The sequence below is a fragment of the Cavia porcellus genome, unplaced genomic scaffold (assembly GCF_034190915.1).
Source record: "Cavia porcellus strain 051 isolate PalLab524CR breed Dunkin Hartley unplaced genomic scaffold, mCavPor4.1 scaffold_19, whole genome shotgun sequence".
Classification (NCBI taxonomy): Eukaryota; Metazoa; Chordata; class Mammalia; order Rodentia; family Caviidae; genus Cavia; species Cavia porcellus.
Window position 1 is genome coordinate 65,779,849 of NW_026947502.1, and position 20,672 is coordinate 65,800,520.

The 20,672-nt window shown below is 34.6% G+C and overlaps 1 protein-coding gene across 11 annotated transcripts in view; it reads left to right on the forward strand.

The window, feature by feature from the left end:
- Positions 1 to 20,672, forward strand: part of Erc1 (ELKS/RAB6-interacting/CAST family member 1) — a 521,572-nt gene that overhangs the window by 119,938 nt on the left and 380,962 nt on the right. For all 11 annotated transcript variants that reach the window (XM_063231309.1, XM_063231311.1, XM_003463708.4 and 8 more), the window contains exon 3: positions 9,356 to 9,772. In XM_063231309.1, the coding sequence (XP_063087379.1) occupies positions 9,356 to 9,772 (417 nt within the window). The remainder of the gene's footprint in view (positions 1 to 9,355; positions 9,773 to 20,672) is intronic.

Here is a 20,672-nt window from a genome sequence, read left to right on the forward strand (position 1 = left end):
TCTCTGACACCAGGACAAACAAATAAACAAAAAACCCCAGTTCATCCTGAATTTCCAAACAGAAATTTGCTTATTGTCTTACAGCTAAGATCTTTGTGTAAAATTCAGTGAATGTTGGAGAATGTATATGCTCATTTTATCTTCTGTACAAATATGCTAGAGAAAGAATAGCTTTGCTTCAAGCCCACAATAACTTTTATCTTGCTTGGAGGCAGTGAGTCGGCAGGAAATCTTGTAAAATAAAAGCTATTGTGAGAATCATGACTCAGGTCATTATAAACTGCAGTCTGTGAGACCCTTGGGAGAAAAGTGTTTTGAGTAGTCTCAGACCAGGCATTTCCTGTGATGTTCTCTCACCAATGGGGAATTCTGTGTTGGTGTGATATCCTTTAGGTTATTCACCTATTCATGCTGCAACAGAAACTCTTCTCCCAGTCAAAGAGTGTATGTGCCAACAAGGCCTTCCACAGAAGCTGAAGCCTGTCAAGAGTTCAGAGAGGGAGAGTCTGGGAGGAGCCAAAGTGATGAGGCTTCTTCAGAGGGTGTGAGTGGCCCACGGCTCAGCTGGAGCATTATAGAAATTGAGCAGAGAGTTGAGGGCTTTACAGTATTTAGAAGAGGGAAGTAAATAAAGAGATCAAGAAAGGCCTTTCAGAAATCAGTGGCTGACTGGTTACTGGCTTAGCCATACTGTATCTCTCATCCCACTCTCAGGTAAGTGTAAGATCATAAGACAAAGCCAAAAACTTCAGGCTTAGCCACATCCATAGATGAAAAATTGAAATAAACAGAGCAGGGCAGACAGGGGAGGCAGGCCGAGAATCCATCTGAACCTCCAGTCCCTTTCATTAACTGGCAAGAAAGAGATATTACACAACAGGACAGACTCAGTGAGTTACAACTGGAGCAGCTGTGGACTGAGGAGGGGATGGAGAAAGGCAGCATGTGGACATAGTGGTACTTTGTGGAGTGTGGAGGTGTGGGAATGAGTTGTACTCAGCAGTCCATTCACACCTCCCCTGCAAGTCAAGTTTCTCCATTTGTGAACATAGAAGGAAGCGCTTACTGGTTGAATTCAAGTTGCAGTATAAATAGTACTAAGAAGGTGCTTTAAATCTATGTTTTTGTAACCATGTGTATTTAAAAAAAATCTCTTTCCTGTTCTTTATTCATCTAATATAAATATCTATGTAGATGTGGGAAGGAGACTAAGAGTTAACTGGTGTTTTAATCTAAATAGTACCTTTCATGTCCAAGTCAGGGTAACCCTCACCAAAATTGTGTATAGAGGATTTTAAAAGATTCTGATCCTCTCACAGCTTCCCTGAACCTCCAATTGCAATTCCCTCTCTCTGCATCTCTTTTCCTCCTTCCACAATTAATTCTCTCAAACCACCTTTATATCGGCTCTTCATTCAATTCTAAAAATAGTATCAATAATGTTTGATCTTTTTTCTTTCATTTACTATTACTTCTTCTTTCTGAACTATTTCTTTGCTTTTTCTCTTTCTTTTTACACCCCTCATCCTCTGTATTTTATCCTGTCAGTAGTAATATGTCACAATTGATAGGGATCATTGTAAAAAGAGTGAAATTGTTAAAAAAAGTCTCAGTGCATGAGGTGGTTGAATATGTAGATGCTGACATAAGTAGTAATGGTTCACTTCTTGGAATCCAGGAACCAAGTCTGATCCTATTATAGTGATTAGGTTGAATAGGTATATAAATACCCCAAAATAACCAAAGCCAGAACCATTTCATTGGGAAACATATATCAACTAAAGAAATCTTACTGTTAGTGACAAGAGCTACCTATAAGACAAAGCTCATCAAAAGAGACAAGGAAGGTCACTAATTACTGGTAAAGGATTTCCAGTGGGAAAAGATGACAATTTTAAACGTATATACACCAAATGCAGATACATCCAATTCCATCAAACAAAAATTACTAGACGAAAAGGTCAGATAAACAGCACAGTCAGAGTGTAGGAGTTCATTCCCTGACTCACAAGTGTACAGGTCAACCATACAAAACGTCAAACAATAGGTACCTAGGAATTACTCTACTTTTGAATAAATAAACTTAATAGGTAGCTACGAAGTATTCTCCCCAACAACAGGATACGCAGTGTTTCAGCAGCATTTTCTCCGAAGAGACCACATTTTAATCCATAAAGCATGCTTAAATAAGTACAAAAGAATTGAAATATGCATATTATCAGATCATAGGACAATGAATCTAGAAATAAGTGGCAAGAGAAATCACAGAAATTAAGAAAACACATGGAGATTAAATGATACACTTTTGTAAAATCAGTGGGGCACAACAGACATTAAGGAAGGAATTGAAAAATTCTGGTAGTAATACAGCATACCAGAATTTGAGGCACAATGAAAGCAGTCCTAAGAAAGACATGTATAGCAGTTAATGCCCATAGTAGAAAAATAGAACAAACCCAAATAACCTAATGATGCACCTCAATGCTCTAGCAAACAAGAGCAATTCAAATCCAAAATTGGCACATGCAATAAAATTGTGGGAATTAATGAAATATACACTAGAAAAAACAGTACAAAGAATCATTTAATCAAAAAGTTGGTACTTTGAAAGGACAAAGATTAGATAAATTCTTAGCTAAATTTACCAAAATAAGGAAAGAAAAGACCCATATCAATGCAATTAGAAATGAAAAAGGTAAAACCACACTAGACACCACTGAAATTCAGTTGATTATAATTAACTTCTTTAAAAAAAGTTGTTTTCCAATTAATTGGAGAATTTAAAAGAAAGAATAGATTCTCAGATACTTGTGTTACCAAACTGAAACAAGGAAATACTAAAAGCCCTGAATAATCCAGTAACAAGGCAGTGAAATTGAGGCAATAATAAGAAAACCTACTAAGAAAAGCTGAAGGTCCGATTGATTCACTGTTGAAGTTTACAAGAACTTTAGGGAATAATAAATGGCAGTATTCTTCAAACTCTTCAGTGTAGTTGAAAGGAAGAGAACATTGTCAAACTCACACTTTGAAGCTAGTCCAGTATTACATTAAACTGGAAATATACTTAATAACAATAACAACAAAAGTAAACTACAAACCTAGTTTACTTAAAGAATGTATATAACTGGGGCTGGGGATTTAGCTCAGAGGCATAAGCGCCTGCCTTGCAAGCAGGCAGTCGTGAGTTCGATCCCTGGTACTGATAAAAACAAAAAAGACCCCCCCCCATGTATATAACAAGAATTCTCAACAAGATGCTTGTAAATGGAATATAATAAATCATTAAAAAAGTCATGCATTGTGGCGAAGTTGATTTCATCCAACGGATGGGTATGTGAATAAATAAACATAGTACTGAAGGATAAATAGAGGTAAGAATAAAAAATCATATAATTAGATGTCGGCTCCTTATGATAAAAACCTTGAGAAAAAGCAATTGGAAAGGCTTTAGCTTAAAATAATAAAAACCTTTTATGACAAACCCATGGCCAACTTTATAGTATGTTTAGATCTAATGTGATTTCCATAAAAAAATACCATGACTTATTTTCCTGGAACTAGAAAACATACTTCTACAATGTATATGGGACTAGAAGGTACCCAGAAAAGCTGAAACAATCTTGGGCTACAACAGCAAAGGAGGAAGCATCACAACCATGTAATCCAAGTTATAGTACAGCAGTAAAAACAACATGGAGTGGATATGAGCACATTGTCCAGTGGAATAAAGTCCAGGATGCAGAAACAACCGCAAGAGTATCTACCCATCCAATTTTTAACCAAGGAACAAATAATACACACTGAGGAAAAAATACCTTTTTAAGAAATAGTGCTGGAAAATGTGGTTATCTGCATGCTGACGAATGAATTTTGCTCTGTGTGTCTCATCATGTACTAAAATCAAGTCAAAACGGGAAAAAGATCTATGTATAATAACAGAAACTGAACATGCTGAAAAAATCGATAAGAATCTTGAAAACACAGTGTTGAAGGCAAAGACTTCCTTAACTGAATACCAATTGCACAAGAAATGGGATTATATAAAATTATAAAGCTTCTGCACAGCAAAAGAAACAACCAACAAAGTAATGGGGCAACTTAAAGAATGGAAAAAAATGTTTTGTCAGTGATTTCTCAGAGTGCTAGAAAATATATAAACATTAAAAAAAAATTAGACCTCCAATAATAGTGATAGACCCAGCCAAGTAATGAGCAACTCAAATAGCCAATAAATTCAGGAAAAAATTTCAGCATCTTTGTTAGAGAAATGCAAAGGAAAATAACACTGAGATTCTATCATACTCCTGTAAGAATAAACATTATTAAGGACTGTGGAAACAAACCCTTCGAAGCTTCTTGGGGAAAAAAGAACCCTTTCCATGTTGTTGAGCATGTAAGTCAGTACAACTACTTTGAGATTCCTCATAAAACTAAAAATAGAAATTATATTTGTCCCTCTATATCTTTCCTGGATATCTTCCTGAAAGAGCTAAAGTCATCATACTGAAGTGATACATGTATACTCAATTTTTATATCAGTTTAATTCATGATAGCTATAACATGGATGTGGCCTACATGTTCATCAGTAGATAGATGACTGACAAAGAAGATACATGTGTACACAATGAAGTACTACTCAGCCATTAAAGAAGGATAAATGTAATTTTATAATAGATGGAACTTGAGATCCTAATACTAATTGAATGCAGTCACAGAAGATTAAATGTCACATGATTTTTCTAATACTAGATACTCATTATATAAATAATTACAAAGCCAAATAAAAGACCCATGCTAAGAAATAGGAAGATGTATTCTGTAAAGATGTGAAGGTTATCTGGGCTAGGATGGATGGGGAGAGTTGTGAGGGAATAGGTGCAATAAAAATGATAAAGATATTATATGTATGTATCAACCCACCAATCTGAAAGTGGTCATTATGTATTACACACATATCCTAATAAAAATTTTAGATAAGAATACTACCAAAACCACAAAGCATTTAAAAAAAAGCTTGCTATCTTTGCAGTAAACAAACAAACAAACAAACAAAAAAAAAAAACAAAAAAAAAAAACCCCAAACAAAAAACCTTGGAGCGGTGGAGGTGTTCATGGCTTGCTCAAGGCCCTTCGTTTAATTTCCAGGACAGCCAAAATCAGTGTACCCTAGATGGGCAGATTCCCAAGCCAATCAATTGACATTCTACCATAACTGCCACGTCCCCCAAAACCTCTAAGCCAAAAATTCTTTTTAGGTCATCGTAAACAATGTGAAAAGAAAAATTACAGGCTTAGAAAATACTTGTAACAGTTCAGTGAAACATTATTTCTTTACTATAAGCAGCCATTCAAGTAGATTTAGAAAAAATTGTTTCGGTGACAAAATGGGTAACAACAACAACAAAAAGAAAAATCCAATGCTAATAGATAGGTAAATAAATATTTAATGCCCTTTCTTTCATCCATCCTTGCCTTCCTTGGTGATAGGAGATGGCTTTGCTGGTTTCAGTATTTTCCTGCTATATTCCTTCAACCTTCTCTACTGTACTCTGCGGCCACAATAGCCTGTCTTTTTTTTTTTTGTTTGTTTTTACCGGTACCAGGGATCGAACTCACAACTCACCACTGCCTGCTTGCAAGGCAGGCACTTGTGCCGCTGAGCTAAATCCCCAGCCCCTTAATGCCCTTTTTTTTGGCGGGGGTAACCAGGAACTGAACTGAGGACCTTGTGCTTGTCAGCCAGGTCCTGTGCACTCAGCTATATTCCTGGCCTTTTAATATCATTTATAATAAAAGAAATTTAAAAGTAAAATGCAAATAACTATAACTATTAGGAATATGGGTAGCTACCATTCCTAGACATTGTTTAGTGGAAGTTTAAATTTTTATAGGCCCTCTTTGAGGTAATTGTGATATACGTATCAAGATTATAATTGTGTCTGTCTTTTGATCCAAGAATTCTGTTTTTGTGGGTTTATCCCCAAGAAAAATTTGGATACATGTGCAAAGATACACAGTTATGAATATGCCTGTCATACTTGTAAAAAAATGATAGTATTTAGAAATAAATTGTTTAATACATATAAGTGGAATTCATTTCAGGTATCTTCTATCTTCTAAATTTCTTTTATTGAGGCAAAATACATGCAACAACAAATAATTGCATCTTAACTACTTTCAAGTATATAATTTAGTGGCAGTCAGAGTGTTTGTGAAATCATCATCACTATCCTATGTCTGAAGTTTATACTTAAAATAATTCCCCATTTCTTCCTCTTCTTGCCCTAAAGGCAACTGTTGCTCTTTCTACTTTATAAACTTGACCACTCTAGAATGCCACATATAAGTAGACTATTACAGTTTCCAGATTATTTTACTTAGTGTAACATCTTTAAAATTCATCCACATTCTATGTCAGAATTTCTTTTCTTTTGAAGTCTAGAAACCACCAGTCAAAGGCTTTTGAAAAAATTATTTTTCAAATAGGTAAAATACCTCCATGTTTCAAAATTCAAGAGAACTAAGAGGAGTGGATGGGCAGTGAAGCTTAATGGTAAGAGGTTTCTTTTAGGGATGATCAAAGTGTTCTGGAATTAGATATTGGTGATTGGTGTATAACTTTTAATATGCTAAAAGCCATTGAACTGTATACATTAAACAGGTGAACTCTAGTATGAGAATTATATCTCAAAAATTTTTAAAAGGTTCAAAAGAAATGAAATTAATATCTTCTTAAAGCTTGTCCTTCAATAATCCTATTTTTGTAAATGAAAATTACCAGTAACCATTTTTAAATAACTTTCCAGAAATTTTTTTTTGTATTTTTAAAAATAGCAAATTATAGCTTTAAATTTCTTTCTGTTGTGGTTTACATATAAAATGCCCTCCCCAAAACATATGTATTATGAGCTTGATCCCCAGTGCAGCAGTGTTGAGAGTTGTGGCCTAGAGAGAGAGAGAGAGAGAGATAATTGAATCTTGAGGGTACTATCCTCATTATTGGATAAATCTTTGAATCGGCTGTTAGGAAGTGGGGTCTAGTTGGAGGAAGTAGGGTATTGGAGATGTTTCTTTAAAAGATATGTCTTCTTGGACTTTCCTTCACTCCCTGCTTCTGGGATGCTAAGAGGTAGGCAGCTTTCCTCCCTGATGTCCTTCTGTCATGATGTTTTTACCTTCAAATCAGATGACCTTGGATTAAAAGCTTGGAAACTTTGAGGGAAAATAAATATTTTTCATAGTTAAGTTGTACATGTTCGATATTTGGTCCTGGTAATGAAAAACTAACCAGTATTCCCCCTTTTCTACAAAAATAAGAGCAAAATAGTGTTTTGTACCTAAGTAGACTTCTTTAAAGTTGAATTCTTTTAGTTTTAGATGAAAGCAGGTCTTTTTTCAAGTATTATCTGCTTACTGTTGGAAATTTAGACCTTCCGCAAAAAGAGTAATGAAAATCAAAACACACACTTGCCTAAAGACGGCCATCCTTTTGGACATTTTTTTTCTGGCATGCATACACTTATACAAATACATTCAGTATTTGCTATCATATAAATTTTTGTATTAGTAGTATATTGTGACTATGGTTTTAAAAAATAAGTATAAATTTATATTATACATATTATTTTATACTTAGCCTATCACTTATTAATATCCTTTAGATTCCAGCTTTGTCATTATTATCTTTGTATTTACACTTTTATACACTTGTCAGATAATTTCTTTGAGATACTTAGTACTCAGTCTGCCAAAAATTTTGAAAAAAATTTAGTCAGTAGTCTGCCAAAAATTTTAAACAATGTGTAGTTGTTTTTTTTTTTTTTTTTTTTTTTGTCTTTTTCTTTTTTACCGGTACCAGGAATTGAACTCACGACCACACACTTGCAAGACAGGTGCTTATGCCACTGAGCTAAATCCCCAGCCCCCAACAATGTGTAGTTTTAAGCATAGACCACAAAGATTTCTATGACATTATCAACTCTTGTGGAAAGTTATTGTAGTTATTATAATAATATTAATAATAAGGGTAATCTGAAATTCAGAAAGTTTGTTTTATGTCCAGATTTCATAGTCAGTCACTGTGAGTGCTACAGCTTGTCTTCAGATTGAGTTTGGTTTTCTTTCCACTGTGGTGCACTGCCATAGCAAATATAAGGAATAGTTGATTCACTGCTGTGGTTGAATATAAGAAATAACCTTTTATTGTTGTGTCTGTATTCCTAAAAATAAGATTCTTATTAAAACAACCTTTTGTAATGCTTTGTATAATGTGCTGGAATCATTTGGACTAAATGATAAAGGATAAAGGATCATATGCCTTTATGAAAGATACAAGTGAAAGATAAGATATATTGTCTAAGTATTTCAGTTGATTTGCATCACCATCTTCATTTATTTACTCACCCGTATTTTAATCTGTATAGAAAGTTCAGAATTTTGTAAGCATCATATTATTTTACTACCTTTGGATGATAGTTTCAGTAGATCCTGAGGACTGCTTGATTTGAATGCCATTTGTATCACTGTATGGTCTTGAATAATTTATTTAGATCTCCTGAAGCCTAGTGTCCTTATCAGTAAAACTGGTACATATATAGGTTAGCTGAAGTAATAAACTTTAAGAATCAAAGAATATACTGGTGCTCCCCAGGAGGGGAGGAATGGAGAGTTACTGCTTAATTATGCTTAACTTTTGCATTAAGCATGCTTAAGAAAACTGTAGACATCTGCTGTACAAAGCTGTACCTATGGTCAGTAATATTGTGTTATATACTTAAAATTTGTAAGGAGGATAGAATTCAAATTAAGTGTGACTATCACAATATTGAGAAAATATGTATGTCATCATGAAGATTAAATGAATTAACATTCATAAAGTAAATGCGTGGCACAATCCATACTATATAACCATATCTTGAACATTAGTATCTGTTAAAGTTTATAAAAGCCATTTTTTTATGTTCTTTATATTTTTTGTTGAAATATTTGAATGATGTGTCCATATTCCTGTGGATTTCACCTGACTTCTCTCTCTCTAGCTCTTTAGTTCCTGCAGCATACCTTCTGTTAATTTTGAACAGTGTCTTTATTTTATCATTACTATACAAAGTGAGGAACTGCATACTTGCTTGTTGGGAATAAAGGACAAGTTAATGATATGTTTGTAGATTATCTCAACCATATTTTAAGAAACTGTAAAGTAGAATGAGGTGAATCCTGGTTTACTGGCTGTAGATTTCTGAGAGCTCTTTTAGCTGTTTTAGCTGTTCAGCTCCTCCTGAGGAGAGTACAGCTGGTTGGTCCTTGACAAGGAAAGCTGATTTGGAATTTTTCTTTTCATTTTGCTTCTAGCACATGCAGATGACAATCCAGGCTCTTCAGGATGAATTGCGGATCCAAAGAGACCTGAATCAGTTATTTCAGCAAGACAGTAGCAGTCGGACTGGTGAACCTTGTGTCACAGAGTTGACAGAAGAGAACTTCCAGAGGCTGCATGCTGAGCATGAGCGGCAGGCCAAAGAGCTATTTCTTCTGCGGAAGACTCTGGAGGAAATGGAGCTACGTATTGAAACTCAGAAACAAACTCTAAATGCTCGGGATGAGTCCATTAAGAAGCTTCTAGAAATGTTGCAGAGCAAAGGACTTTCTGCTAAAGCTACTGAGGAAGACCATGAGAGAACAAGACGACTGGCAGAGGCAGAGATGCATGTCCACCACCTAGAAAGCCTTTTGGAGCAGAAGGAAAAAGAGAACAATATGTTGAGAGAGGTGAGTGATCACTTTTTCAGTTTTTACCATTCACTGTCCTTTTCCCCTGGCTTTCCTATGTTACTGGATAAAAATTTTTTGTTGGTTCATTGATTTCTCTTCTGACTTGTTCTCTTGTCTGTGATGACATCATCAGGTATATATCCTAGCTTGATAACTTTATGGATCTCAAATTTCCTCTATCTCCTATACCCTGATTTCTAGAATTCCATTTAATTGCTAGAATGACACAGATTTTCTTTGTAAATCATCTCTAGATTCATTCATAGAGACGACAAACAGAATAGCTAACTACTTAATTTTAAAATGTTAATATAAGAAAGTTATTACTTTAGTTTACATATTTAAAGTCCATTTCATGTATACAGTAATGGGTATTTTCCCTGTGGTTTCCATGGAACTGTTGCCTTGCTGTAAAAGATGTGTGATAAAAATCACTTGCTGCTAAGTAAACACAGCTAAAAAGGATGATGTAGAGCCTCACTATTATAGAACAAACATAGTTTTGAGCTGGCCTGTGTATGATTGCTACCTTTTTACTTTTTAAGGCCACAAAGGAAGAATTTATCCTACACTGGACTAAATTAATAGCTATAACAACTTTTCTGAGTGATCACACTTTCTAAAAAAATTTATTTTTAAGAGAATAAAACCAAACAAAATAAAACAGAATAAAGCCAATCAAAATGAAACAGTGAAAGCAATATAGGACTTCGAAACAAGATAATAGGAAATCAATAATGGCTACCATAATATATCTTGTTATCTATAAAATAGCTGCCCATGCGATCAGATATAATAAGATCAAACAAAACAAAACAGAATAAAACCAAACCAAACAAAAACAATGAAAACAATACAGGACTTTAAAGCAAGATAATAGGGAAATGAGACAGTATTACCCCTTTCAGAAGGAAATCCTGTATTGCTATATTGCATATTGTTATTTTCTAAATAGATGCTAAAAAGATGCTAAGTACTGGCTTTAGGCCTGTAAAGTCGGTCAAACATTAAACACTGCAAGCAATAAGCTGGTTTAAACTTAAGTTACTATTATCTCAGCCTGTGTCTCTGGATTAGCCAGTTCCTTACTAGGGGGGAAGGAGATGGTGCTCAGCTCTTTTAGTCTCCCAGTGTGTGTGCTGGCTGGCTTACAGGAAGTTGTTGGCTTCTTGTTTCTCCTCCCGTGACCTGCATGGCTGCTTCTAGTTCACATGAAGGAGCAAGGCCTCATTTTCTAACATTATCACATTGGAGAATGTTAGGGGCATATAACTGTACATTGTTAGTGCCTAACAAATGTACACTATTTGTTAATAAATCCTGGTTGAATAATTTGAAGTGTATTTGAAGGTATTTAAATCTGGAGCTTCAGAAAGAAGGATAGTCTGCCCGTATTTTTTCCCAATAAATATAACTACAAAATAACAAATACTGATGAAAGCTAAAACACAAATGTCCAAGGTGTAAGGTGAGATGGCATATAACTGTAATTCCATCTACTTGGTAGACTGTGATGGAGGACTGCTTGAGTCTAGGAATTAGAGGCCAATGTCAGCAACATTGAAGACACCCCCTCTCAAAAAGCAAAACAAAACACCCTTCCAAACAAATTTTACTTAGAGTTTAGATGTGGAAATTACAAAGTATTAGCAGATAGGATTACCATTATGATAATACTGTATTACCAAAAGTTGTTCATTTTAGGGATGCCAGGATTGTTCAATACATTATATATTATTATGATTAGTCATAGGTGAAAGGGAAAATGAACTTCATAGTATTTGATGGCTCTCTCAGTGACATTTGTTAAAATGTTACACATTTTGACAGTCAGACCAAAGAAATTCTTAGTGAAATAAGATTATAGTTTGGTTTAAACAAATAACAAAACAGTAAATACATATCTCAAATGAATATTTTATACTAATAGCATTATGTTTACTAGTGATGCAGTAGATGTATCCACAGAAGTTAGGAAGAGGTCAAAGATGGTTGTGTGTATTAGTATTTACATTATTTTGGAAGTACTAGGCAGTACTGTTAGCTAAGGGAATATAATAAATACAGAAATGGAAAAAATGGGCAGTTTTTTTTATTGTATGTTAGAAATAGTGATATAAATAAATAAATAATGTCAGTTTTCTCCACTCTATAAGTTTAATGAAAGTACTCTTAAAACATGCTCAAATGATTGTGTATTTTTTGATTCCAGGAATAGAACTCATGACCTTGCAATTGGCCAGGCAGGCACTGTGTACCACTGAGCCATGTCTCTGACATGGTTTTGTATTTTATATGCAAGACCAGTGCAACAATTACCTAAACAAATCATGATACATATATTTAAAATCCTTTGGAGTGGGTGTATGGTACATCTGTGTGATTTCAGCTAGTCGAGAGACTAAAGTAGGAGAATTGTGAATTCAAGTGCATTTGTACAACATAGTGAAACTGCATCTAAGGAAAGAATGAAGGAGTGGGAGAAGGGAGAGAGGGAAAAATCCATTGACATTAAAATGTGTGGTATAGGCACAGAAATATTTAATATGGAACAAGTTTAAATATTGGAATAATGTCATCATTTGGAAAACACTAATGATAAAGCTTTGTGTTGGAATTTATTTGGAGGTATTTCTTCCCATGTCATTCCAGCACGTAACACAATGGTGTATTTTAACAGTGGTGTCTTAGATTTCATTAAATACTATAACAAATAGTATTTGTATCAGGTAATATTTGTGATATCACTCATTACAATTTTATGAACATGATTCTTTGTATAGCAGCTAAATACACCCTGCCGCAGCAAGGACTGGGGGTACAGAATTTTAAGGAGCATTTTATTTGCTCTTTGTCCTGAAATTACACTATTGTCTGACTGCTTCTTAGATTTTGTGTTGCTTTGTTGTAGCACCTTTCTTTTGGTTGATAGAAGATTGAGGACATCTATTGGACAAATGCTGAATTACAGGCCAATTTTTCTTAATGTTTAAGGCTTTAGCATAGGAGGTTTAAAAGTTTTACAGGTGATTGTGCTACACACTTGAGTTTGAGATCTTGTTGATTCTTAGTTTTTTTGGCAGAGGATATCTAAGTTGGCCATGCAGGTTTTTGGCTTTCAGTTCATATGAATACCAAGCACTGTCTTATCAACCGATTCAGCAGTATTTTTTAAATCTGTATGTGTTTGTAGTTTTGAAAGTGTATTTAACTGCTCTTGTGATGAATAAAATATGGGTTTATTGTAACCATTACTTCATTCTGCTAGTTTTTGGCCCTTATATCATTTTTATTAACAAACTTTGCTGGTACAAGTACTATTAGGATTGACAGAAAAATTCAAGATTAAAAATGCTAATACAATAGATTCTAGATTAGGAATGATGAATCAAGGTAGTGTATGTCAGGAATTATTCTCATTACTATTATTGGTGGCTGGAAGGCATAAACACAGAAGAATGAGGAAGAAAAAGTAATGGAGATACAGACAATATACATTAAGAGAAATTAAAAAAATAGAAATTCTTGGGGCTGGGGATTTAGCTCAGCGGCATAAGCGCCTGCCTTGCAAGCAGGCAGTCGTGAGTTCGATCCCTGGTACCGATAAAAAAAATGAAAAAGACAAAAAAAAATTCTTAAGTTAGCTTGATCTTGTTTAGCAATTTTTTAAAATGACAACATCCCTCATTTCTTTTCTTTTTTGTTGTATCAATTGTTCTTCATTTCCATATTGGCGAGATGTTAGATTTATCTTAGTTACTAGAGATAGTAAAGTGTTAAAAGTGCTGTGATGTTTATTATGCTGAGTAAAGATACTGAAAAAGTTGTGAGAATTCTTTACCTTCCTCCTTGTTTCTGTTACTGTGTTGAGAGTACAGTAAACCATGATTTGCATGGATGATTGAAATTGTAAAAGGACTTTATGAACATTTGGAACTTCTACCCTTGACTCAGAGGTGCCAAAGGTTAAAAATTGAAGGAATCAAATTCTAGACTAGTTATGGCAAAACTTTTAGAGCTTTCAATGATTACGAACAGGCTGATGCAGCACGTATGCCATAGGTTCACCATGTTCAGTCACAAATGCTTTCAGGTGTGCAAGTAAAATTCATTTACTTCTAAAAAGAATGAAACTGGGGTTTTGTTTCTAACTTGTATTCTAATTCTAGATTACTCATTATTTAAGTAAGTTAATGAGAGAAAATGAGCAGATTTTCTGTCACAGTTAACAGTAGAACAAGATTGAGATAATTCTACTTTTTTTTTAAAATGAAAAATTTCAGGCCAACAGGAGCAAACTAAAGTGAGCAAATAGTTTATTCTTATATTATTTGAATAATACACTTCAGTTTTCAGAGTCTCTTGTCATTAGAGGTTCATGAGTTAGGGGATTTATGTGCTCAATGGAAAAGGAAAGTTTACTTGTTCATTGACTGCAGAATGTGTTCATAATTAGCTTTGATGTGTAGGCCTCTTAACAGAAATTTGCTGTGAGTAATAGGTCTTCACATATCTCACTAGGAGAACTTTATGCCTTCAGTGCTTTAAAATGCAGGCAGATTTTTTTTTTAAGTCAAGGGCTGTTCAGTTCATATTTTGCTTTTAGGCTTTCTGGGATTTAAAAATGAAATTGTAATTGTATCATAAGTAGAACATTTAAAAATGATTTACTTGAAGTTATGTCATGAGGAAGAGGAAAAGTTGGATAAAATTATTTGAAAACTTGAATTGTGAGATAACTAAAACCTCTTAACAACTGGATGGATACATATCATTAAATGAGATAGGATGAGTGAAGTAAACTTTAAGGAGGAGAGCAGTAATTTAGTTTTGGATATTTTAACATTGTGAGATGTATAAGGTACACACATTGAGATGCTAAGACAGCAGTGATACATACAAGAAGATGGATTTCAGCCAGAAGCCTATACCTGTATCTTCTAGAGTTTTAGCTATTCAATCCTCCAGCAGATTGTTTCTGTTTTTTATATTTAGATCTTTGATCCATTTTTATTTTACACGGCAAAAAATACAGGTCTTGGTTCAGTTTTTGGAATGTGGAAACCAGTTTTTGCAGCATGACTTATTAAATTGGCTATTGTATTTCAGTGAAGGTGTTTGACCCTTTTATTAAAAATAAGGTATCTGAATGTGCTTGGAGTTGTTTCTGCATTTTCTGTTCTGTTCTACTTATCCTTGGATCTGAATTTTTTTTTTATCAGTACCATGCTATCACAGTAGCTTTGTAGTACAACTTCAAATTGAGGATTGTGATGGCTCCTACTTTGCTTTCATTGCCCAGAGTTGATTTTGCTATTCTACGTCTCTTCTGATTCTATATGAATTTTAGGATTATTTTCTCTAGTTGTATGAGGTGTGCTATTAGTATTTTGATTGGGATTGCATTAAATCTGGGTAACAGTTTTAGAAGTATGTATGGCTGTTCTCACTATATTGTTTCTGCCTATCTCAGAGCAAGGGATGTCTTTCTATTTTCTGATGTCCTTTTTTATCTCCCTTTTCAGAGTACTATAGTCTTCAATTTAAAGGTCTTTTTACATACTTTGTTAAATTGATTCCTAAATATTTCATTTTTGTTGATGTTATTATAAAAAGTATGATTTTTCTCGAGTTTGTTTTTGGTGTACAGGAATTGCTTTTGCTTTTGACTTTATGTCCTACTGCACGGCTGAATTTGGTTATTAAATCTAGGAGTCTTTTGGTGGAGCTTTTGGGATCTTGTATGTAGAGAATTGTATCATCTGCAAATAATGATAATTTAACTTTTTCCTTCCTTGTTCATATTCCTTTTATTTCTTTTTCTTATGTAATTGTTCTGGCTAATGTTTCCAGAAGTATATTGAACAGAAGTGGTGATAGTGGGCATCCTTGTCCTGTTCCTGATTTTAGAGTGAAAGCTTAGAGTTTTTTGACCATTTAGTATGATGTTGGCTGTTGTTTTGTCATACATGGTATTTATCAGATTGAGGCAAAGACCTTGCATTCCAATTTCCTGTAGTTTTTATGGAGTGGGTGTTAGACTTTGTCAGATGCTGTTTTCTGCATTTGTTAAGATCATGTGACTTTTGTCCTGGTTCTGTTAATTTGGTATATTATATTTATTGATTTATAATGTGGAACCATCCCTATATCTCTGGGATGAATCCTGGTTGTTTATGGTATATAATCTTCTTGATGATTTGTTGCATTCTGTTTGTCAGTTTGAGAATTTTAGTGTCTAAATTCATTAAAGAGATTGTCTTTTTTTGGTCGAATCCTTCTTTGGTTTTGGTATCAGGGTGATACTCACTTCCAGGAATGAATTTGGGAGTATTGGTTGCCTTTCAATTTCATTAAAGTTTGAGGAGCATTAGCTCTTCTCTGAAGTACTTGTCCAATTCAGTGAATCTGTCAAGGTCTGGGCTTTTCTTTGTTGGTGGCTTTTAAATTATGTCTTCAATTTTATTGACGATAGTGGATTATTTAGAATTTTTCTATCTTCTTGATTCAGCTTTGGTAATTAATATATGTATCTAGGAATCTGTCCATTTCTTCTGAGTTTTCCATCTTATTAGAGTACAGTGTCTTGAAGTAGGGATTAATGATCTTCTGGATTTCTGCAGGATCCATTTTTATTGTTAATTTAATGGATTTGGGTCTTTTTGTTTTTCATAAGATTAGCTAAGGGTTTGTCTATTAAATCTTTCAAAGAACCAACTCTTCAATTCTTTGGTCTTTGTATTGTTCTGTTAGTCCCAATTGTATTAATTTTTGCTTTGATTGTTATAATTTCCTGTCTTATACATACTTTGGGCTTAACGTGCTCTTCTTTTTCTCAAATGTTGAGGTTAAATATTAGGTTATTTATTTGAGTGTGCTCTTTTTCTGATGTGGGAATTTCCTGCTATAAATTTGCCTTGTCAAACTGCTTTGATGCATCCTATAACTTCTGGTATGTCATTGAATTGTCAAAATTGTCCAGATTTTTCTTTAATTTCACATGTGACCTATTGGTTGTTCAGGAGGGTATTATTTAGTTTGTGTTTATGTTGCTTATGTGGGCTTTTTTTTGCCACTGATTTCGAATTTCATTGCACTTTGACCGTATAATACATATGGGATAATTTCAGTTCCTTTGCATTTACTTAAGCATGTTCTGTGAGCTAGTTTGTGGTTTGTTTTGGAGAAAGTCCTATGTTTTCCTGAAAAGAATGTATATCTTGTTGTTGTGGGGTGTAACACTATGTAGATATCTACTAAGTCCTGTTGTTCACAGGTTTGGTTCAGCTGTTATATTTATTGTTGATTTTGTGTCTAGCTGATGTATTTGTTACAGTCATTTATTGAGTTCCTCCAATACTATTGTATTAGTGCTTATCTAATTTTTCATATCCATTAGTGTTTCTTGTATATAGTAGGGTGGGCCAGTTTTGGGTGCACACATATTTATGATTATTATTTCTTCTTTTTGAATTGTTCCCTGAACAAGTATGTAGTGACTTTCTTTGTCTCTTCTGTTGTGTCGTGGCTTATATTCCACTTTGTCTGCAAAAAGAATAACTATTCCTGCATGGGGTATTGCTTTTCAAAGTTTGACTTACATTCTGTGAATTTCTGAGTTAAATATGCATGGCATATTGTTGAATATTGTTTCTCAATCCATTCTATCAATCTGCTGCTGCTGTTAACTGATGAATTGAGACCATTCACACTGATGATTGTAACTGATAATATATTGAGCCACCTTTGTCATATTATTTCCCTGCTATTGTTTCCCTTTCTTTCCCTTTTGTGGTAGATTGAGAACTGGTTGACAACTTGTAACAGCCAGCTGAACTGTATCATTGTGGTGCTGGGTGAAGATGGTCCACCTGAGGATTGTTGCCAACAATATAAAAAGGAAGAAGTGGGGGTGTTGGTTCTCCTGTTGCTGTTGGTTCTCCTGAAGGAGCTTGTTGAGCTTTTTTCCTGATACAAGTTTGGCTGTTCTTTTCATCTGAGGATGTTGGGACCTTGTTGTGGAGAATGATTGTGGTTCACTTTGGGGAAGCTCTGGTCCTTATTTTGAGCGTCACTACTGGCTGCAGTGCAGATTCCTCATGCCACTGGCACAGACTTTCTAGTTCCCACTGCTGATATTTGGGTCTTCCCAGTGTGGATCTGTGACACAGACTTGCATGAAACATTGTTATGTGCTTTAGGGCTCAATGCAGGACATTGCTATGGGATCCACCCCTTAGCTAGATTGAGTTTTTAGTGTGTGGATAGATTACCTGTACTTTTTTTTTGACACTTTGACTGACTATGATAAAATAATTTTATAATTATGTGTCTTGTATTAAATTGTTTTTCTTGTAAACCATGACTGCCATGGTTTCTTTGCTTGGTGGAGTGAGTCATTCTATTGGGTTTCTTAGGACTGTTGTCTTTTTCTAGTATAGCCTTCAGAACTTTTTGAAGTTTCATTTTGGTAGTTATGAATTTCTTCAGGTGTTCTTTATCATGAAGTATCTTATTTCTTAATCAATTTTGAAAGATAATTTTGGCAGGGTATATCAATATGATTTGGAGGTTGTTTTCTTTCAGGGCTTGAAGTACTTTAAGCTCTTCTTGACTGAAGGGTTTGTGTTGAGAAGTGTGCTGTAATGAATTTTCCTTTATATTCTTTTAGTTATATAAAATTTTTAGCTTTTAATATTCTGTTCTTGTGTTGAATTTCTGAAATCTTCATTGTTACGTGCCTTGGTGGTGTAGTTTTCTTGTTTTTGTTTTTTGTTTTTTTTTTCTGATCATGACTATTTGGAATTCAGTATGCCTCACTTACCTGTGTCTCAAATTCTTTTTCCACACTTGGACAGTTTTCTGCTATTACTTCTGTGATCAGGTTTCTCATTCTCTTTGTGCCATCTTCTGATTTTTCATTGATTCCAATTAATCTTACATTAATTAGTCTTTGCATCATCTAAGCTGCTGTTAGATTGATTTTCTTTTGTGTGTGTGGTCCCTTGCAGTTTTTAAGAGGTCTGTAATTTGATGATTGCCAACCACAACTCTGTCTTCTAGATCTGATATTTTATCTTTACATTAGTTGAGCCTGCTGCATATCCTTCAGTAGAATTTTTTTTTTTTTTTTTTGCCTTTTTCGTTTTTATTGGTACCAGGGATTGAACTCACGACCGCCTGCTTGCAAGGCAGGCGCTTATGCCGCTGAGCTAAATCCCCAGCCCCCTTCAGTAGAATTTTTAATCACCTAGATTTCTATTTGAATCTGTTTTATGGAGTCAAGCCATTACCTGTGTTGGACATTCATGGTTTCCATGTATTTCTTAAGATCTTCTATTTTTTATCTGTATCTACTGTAGATACACTAATCATTTACTTCAGTATGATTGTCATATCTTTATCTGTTTTTTGTCAAGTCTTATATTCATCTGTTTGTTGCAACATTGCATAAAATTCAGCTGCAACAGTCTTCGATTTCTTTTACCTCAGTGCCCTCTTCCTTTGCCTTAGGTGAGTTAGGGATTATGGGTTGCACCTTGTTCAAGTGTGTTCTCATTTTCTGTTTTGATGCTTGTAAATTGCTTATGGTAGGTAGTTTTATTATTACTAGTATGGAGACTTTTTTAAGGACATGACTACTTTTCAGAGATGCCTTTGAGGCTGCCAGCTTTTGAGTCTGTTCCAAGATCCTACCCTTTCAATTTATTAGGAATGAAGAGTTCCTGCTTGTTTGGCTTAGTGCCCAATTCTTTAGTACTGGAGGATAGTAGTATTTATGACCCCCCCCTCAGGTGATCTAGATATTGACTTATTAGGAAGATCAATTGATTACAACAGCTTTGCCAACTTAGCTAAAGTAATGTATCAGCAATAACAGTATCAAGTACAGACTAGAAAATGACAAACTGTGATAATTATTTTGCCATCTTTAATCACAGAACAAGATTTATAGTTATATAAGGTCTAACATAAATCAGAAAATTATATCCACTCAGAGTTTTAACCTAAGGGGAGAAAATTTAAATAAGATAAAAAGAAAAAATAGAGAAATAAAAGGAGAAAGATTAGAAACAAGTCTGAAGGACAAAGAAAGATTATCTAAATCTCAGGAAACTGGGGGAGAAGACAGGAGGGAAAGAAGAAAAAACCTAAAGCAGAAACAAAACTAAAAACTAAAAAGGATGTTCATACAATCAAAAAAAACCAAACCAAACCAAATGAATAACAGTAACACAATTGTAGGGAGCTGCTAAAGCTGCAGATTGATTACGCATTTGGAGCTAAAGTATGGCTCCCTGAGAATACAGAGGACCTAAAGCAAGTTATGTAAACAAACTGTTCCAGCTTGGAAAAGGCAAGATACCCAGGCCAGCCAGGCAAGCAGGTAGCTAGTCAGAGAACATACAACATCTTCCTCCTGAGAGTGTGAATAAACCTACTATGGTGCTGTTCCTTTTCTCCCATCAAGAGAAAGGTTCCACCTAACCCTCAGCTTTTGTCTCTTTTTCTTTATTTTCCCATCCTCTCACTGTCCTTCCTCCAGGAACATCTGGAGCTGTGCTGGTACCAGCACACAATGAAAAAACAAAAGCAAAGGAAAAAAAATGAGAAAATTTTCTATGATTTCAAGTCTGTAGTTATCTCCTGGGTCTATAGTTTTGTGGTAGTGTCCAAGTGTAGGGCATAACTCTTAATGTTGCTAGTAGACAAAGAAGCGGTCATAGACTAGATCTGTACTGGTTAATCCCAGGAAGCTCACAGTAGGACTAGGTGAGGTTGCTGGTTGTGCTACTTGAAGAATTACAGACATTCTAATTGGTCTCTGGTTCTAGGATTAGGGCCTGAATTGTTCAACCTATAGTACTCCGGGTGTCTTTGGCCTGACCCTAGCTCC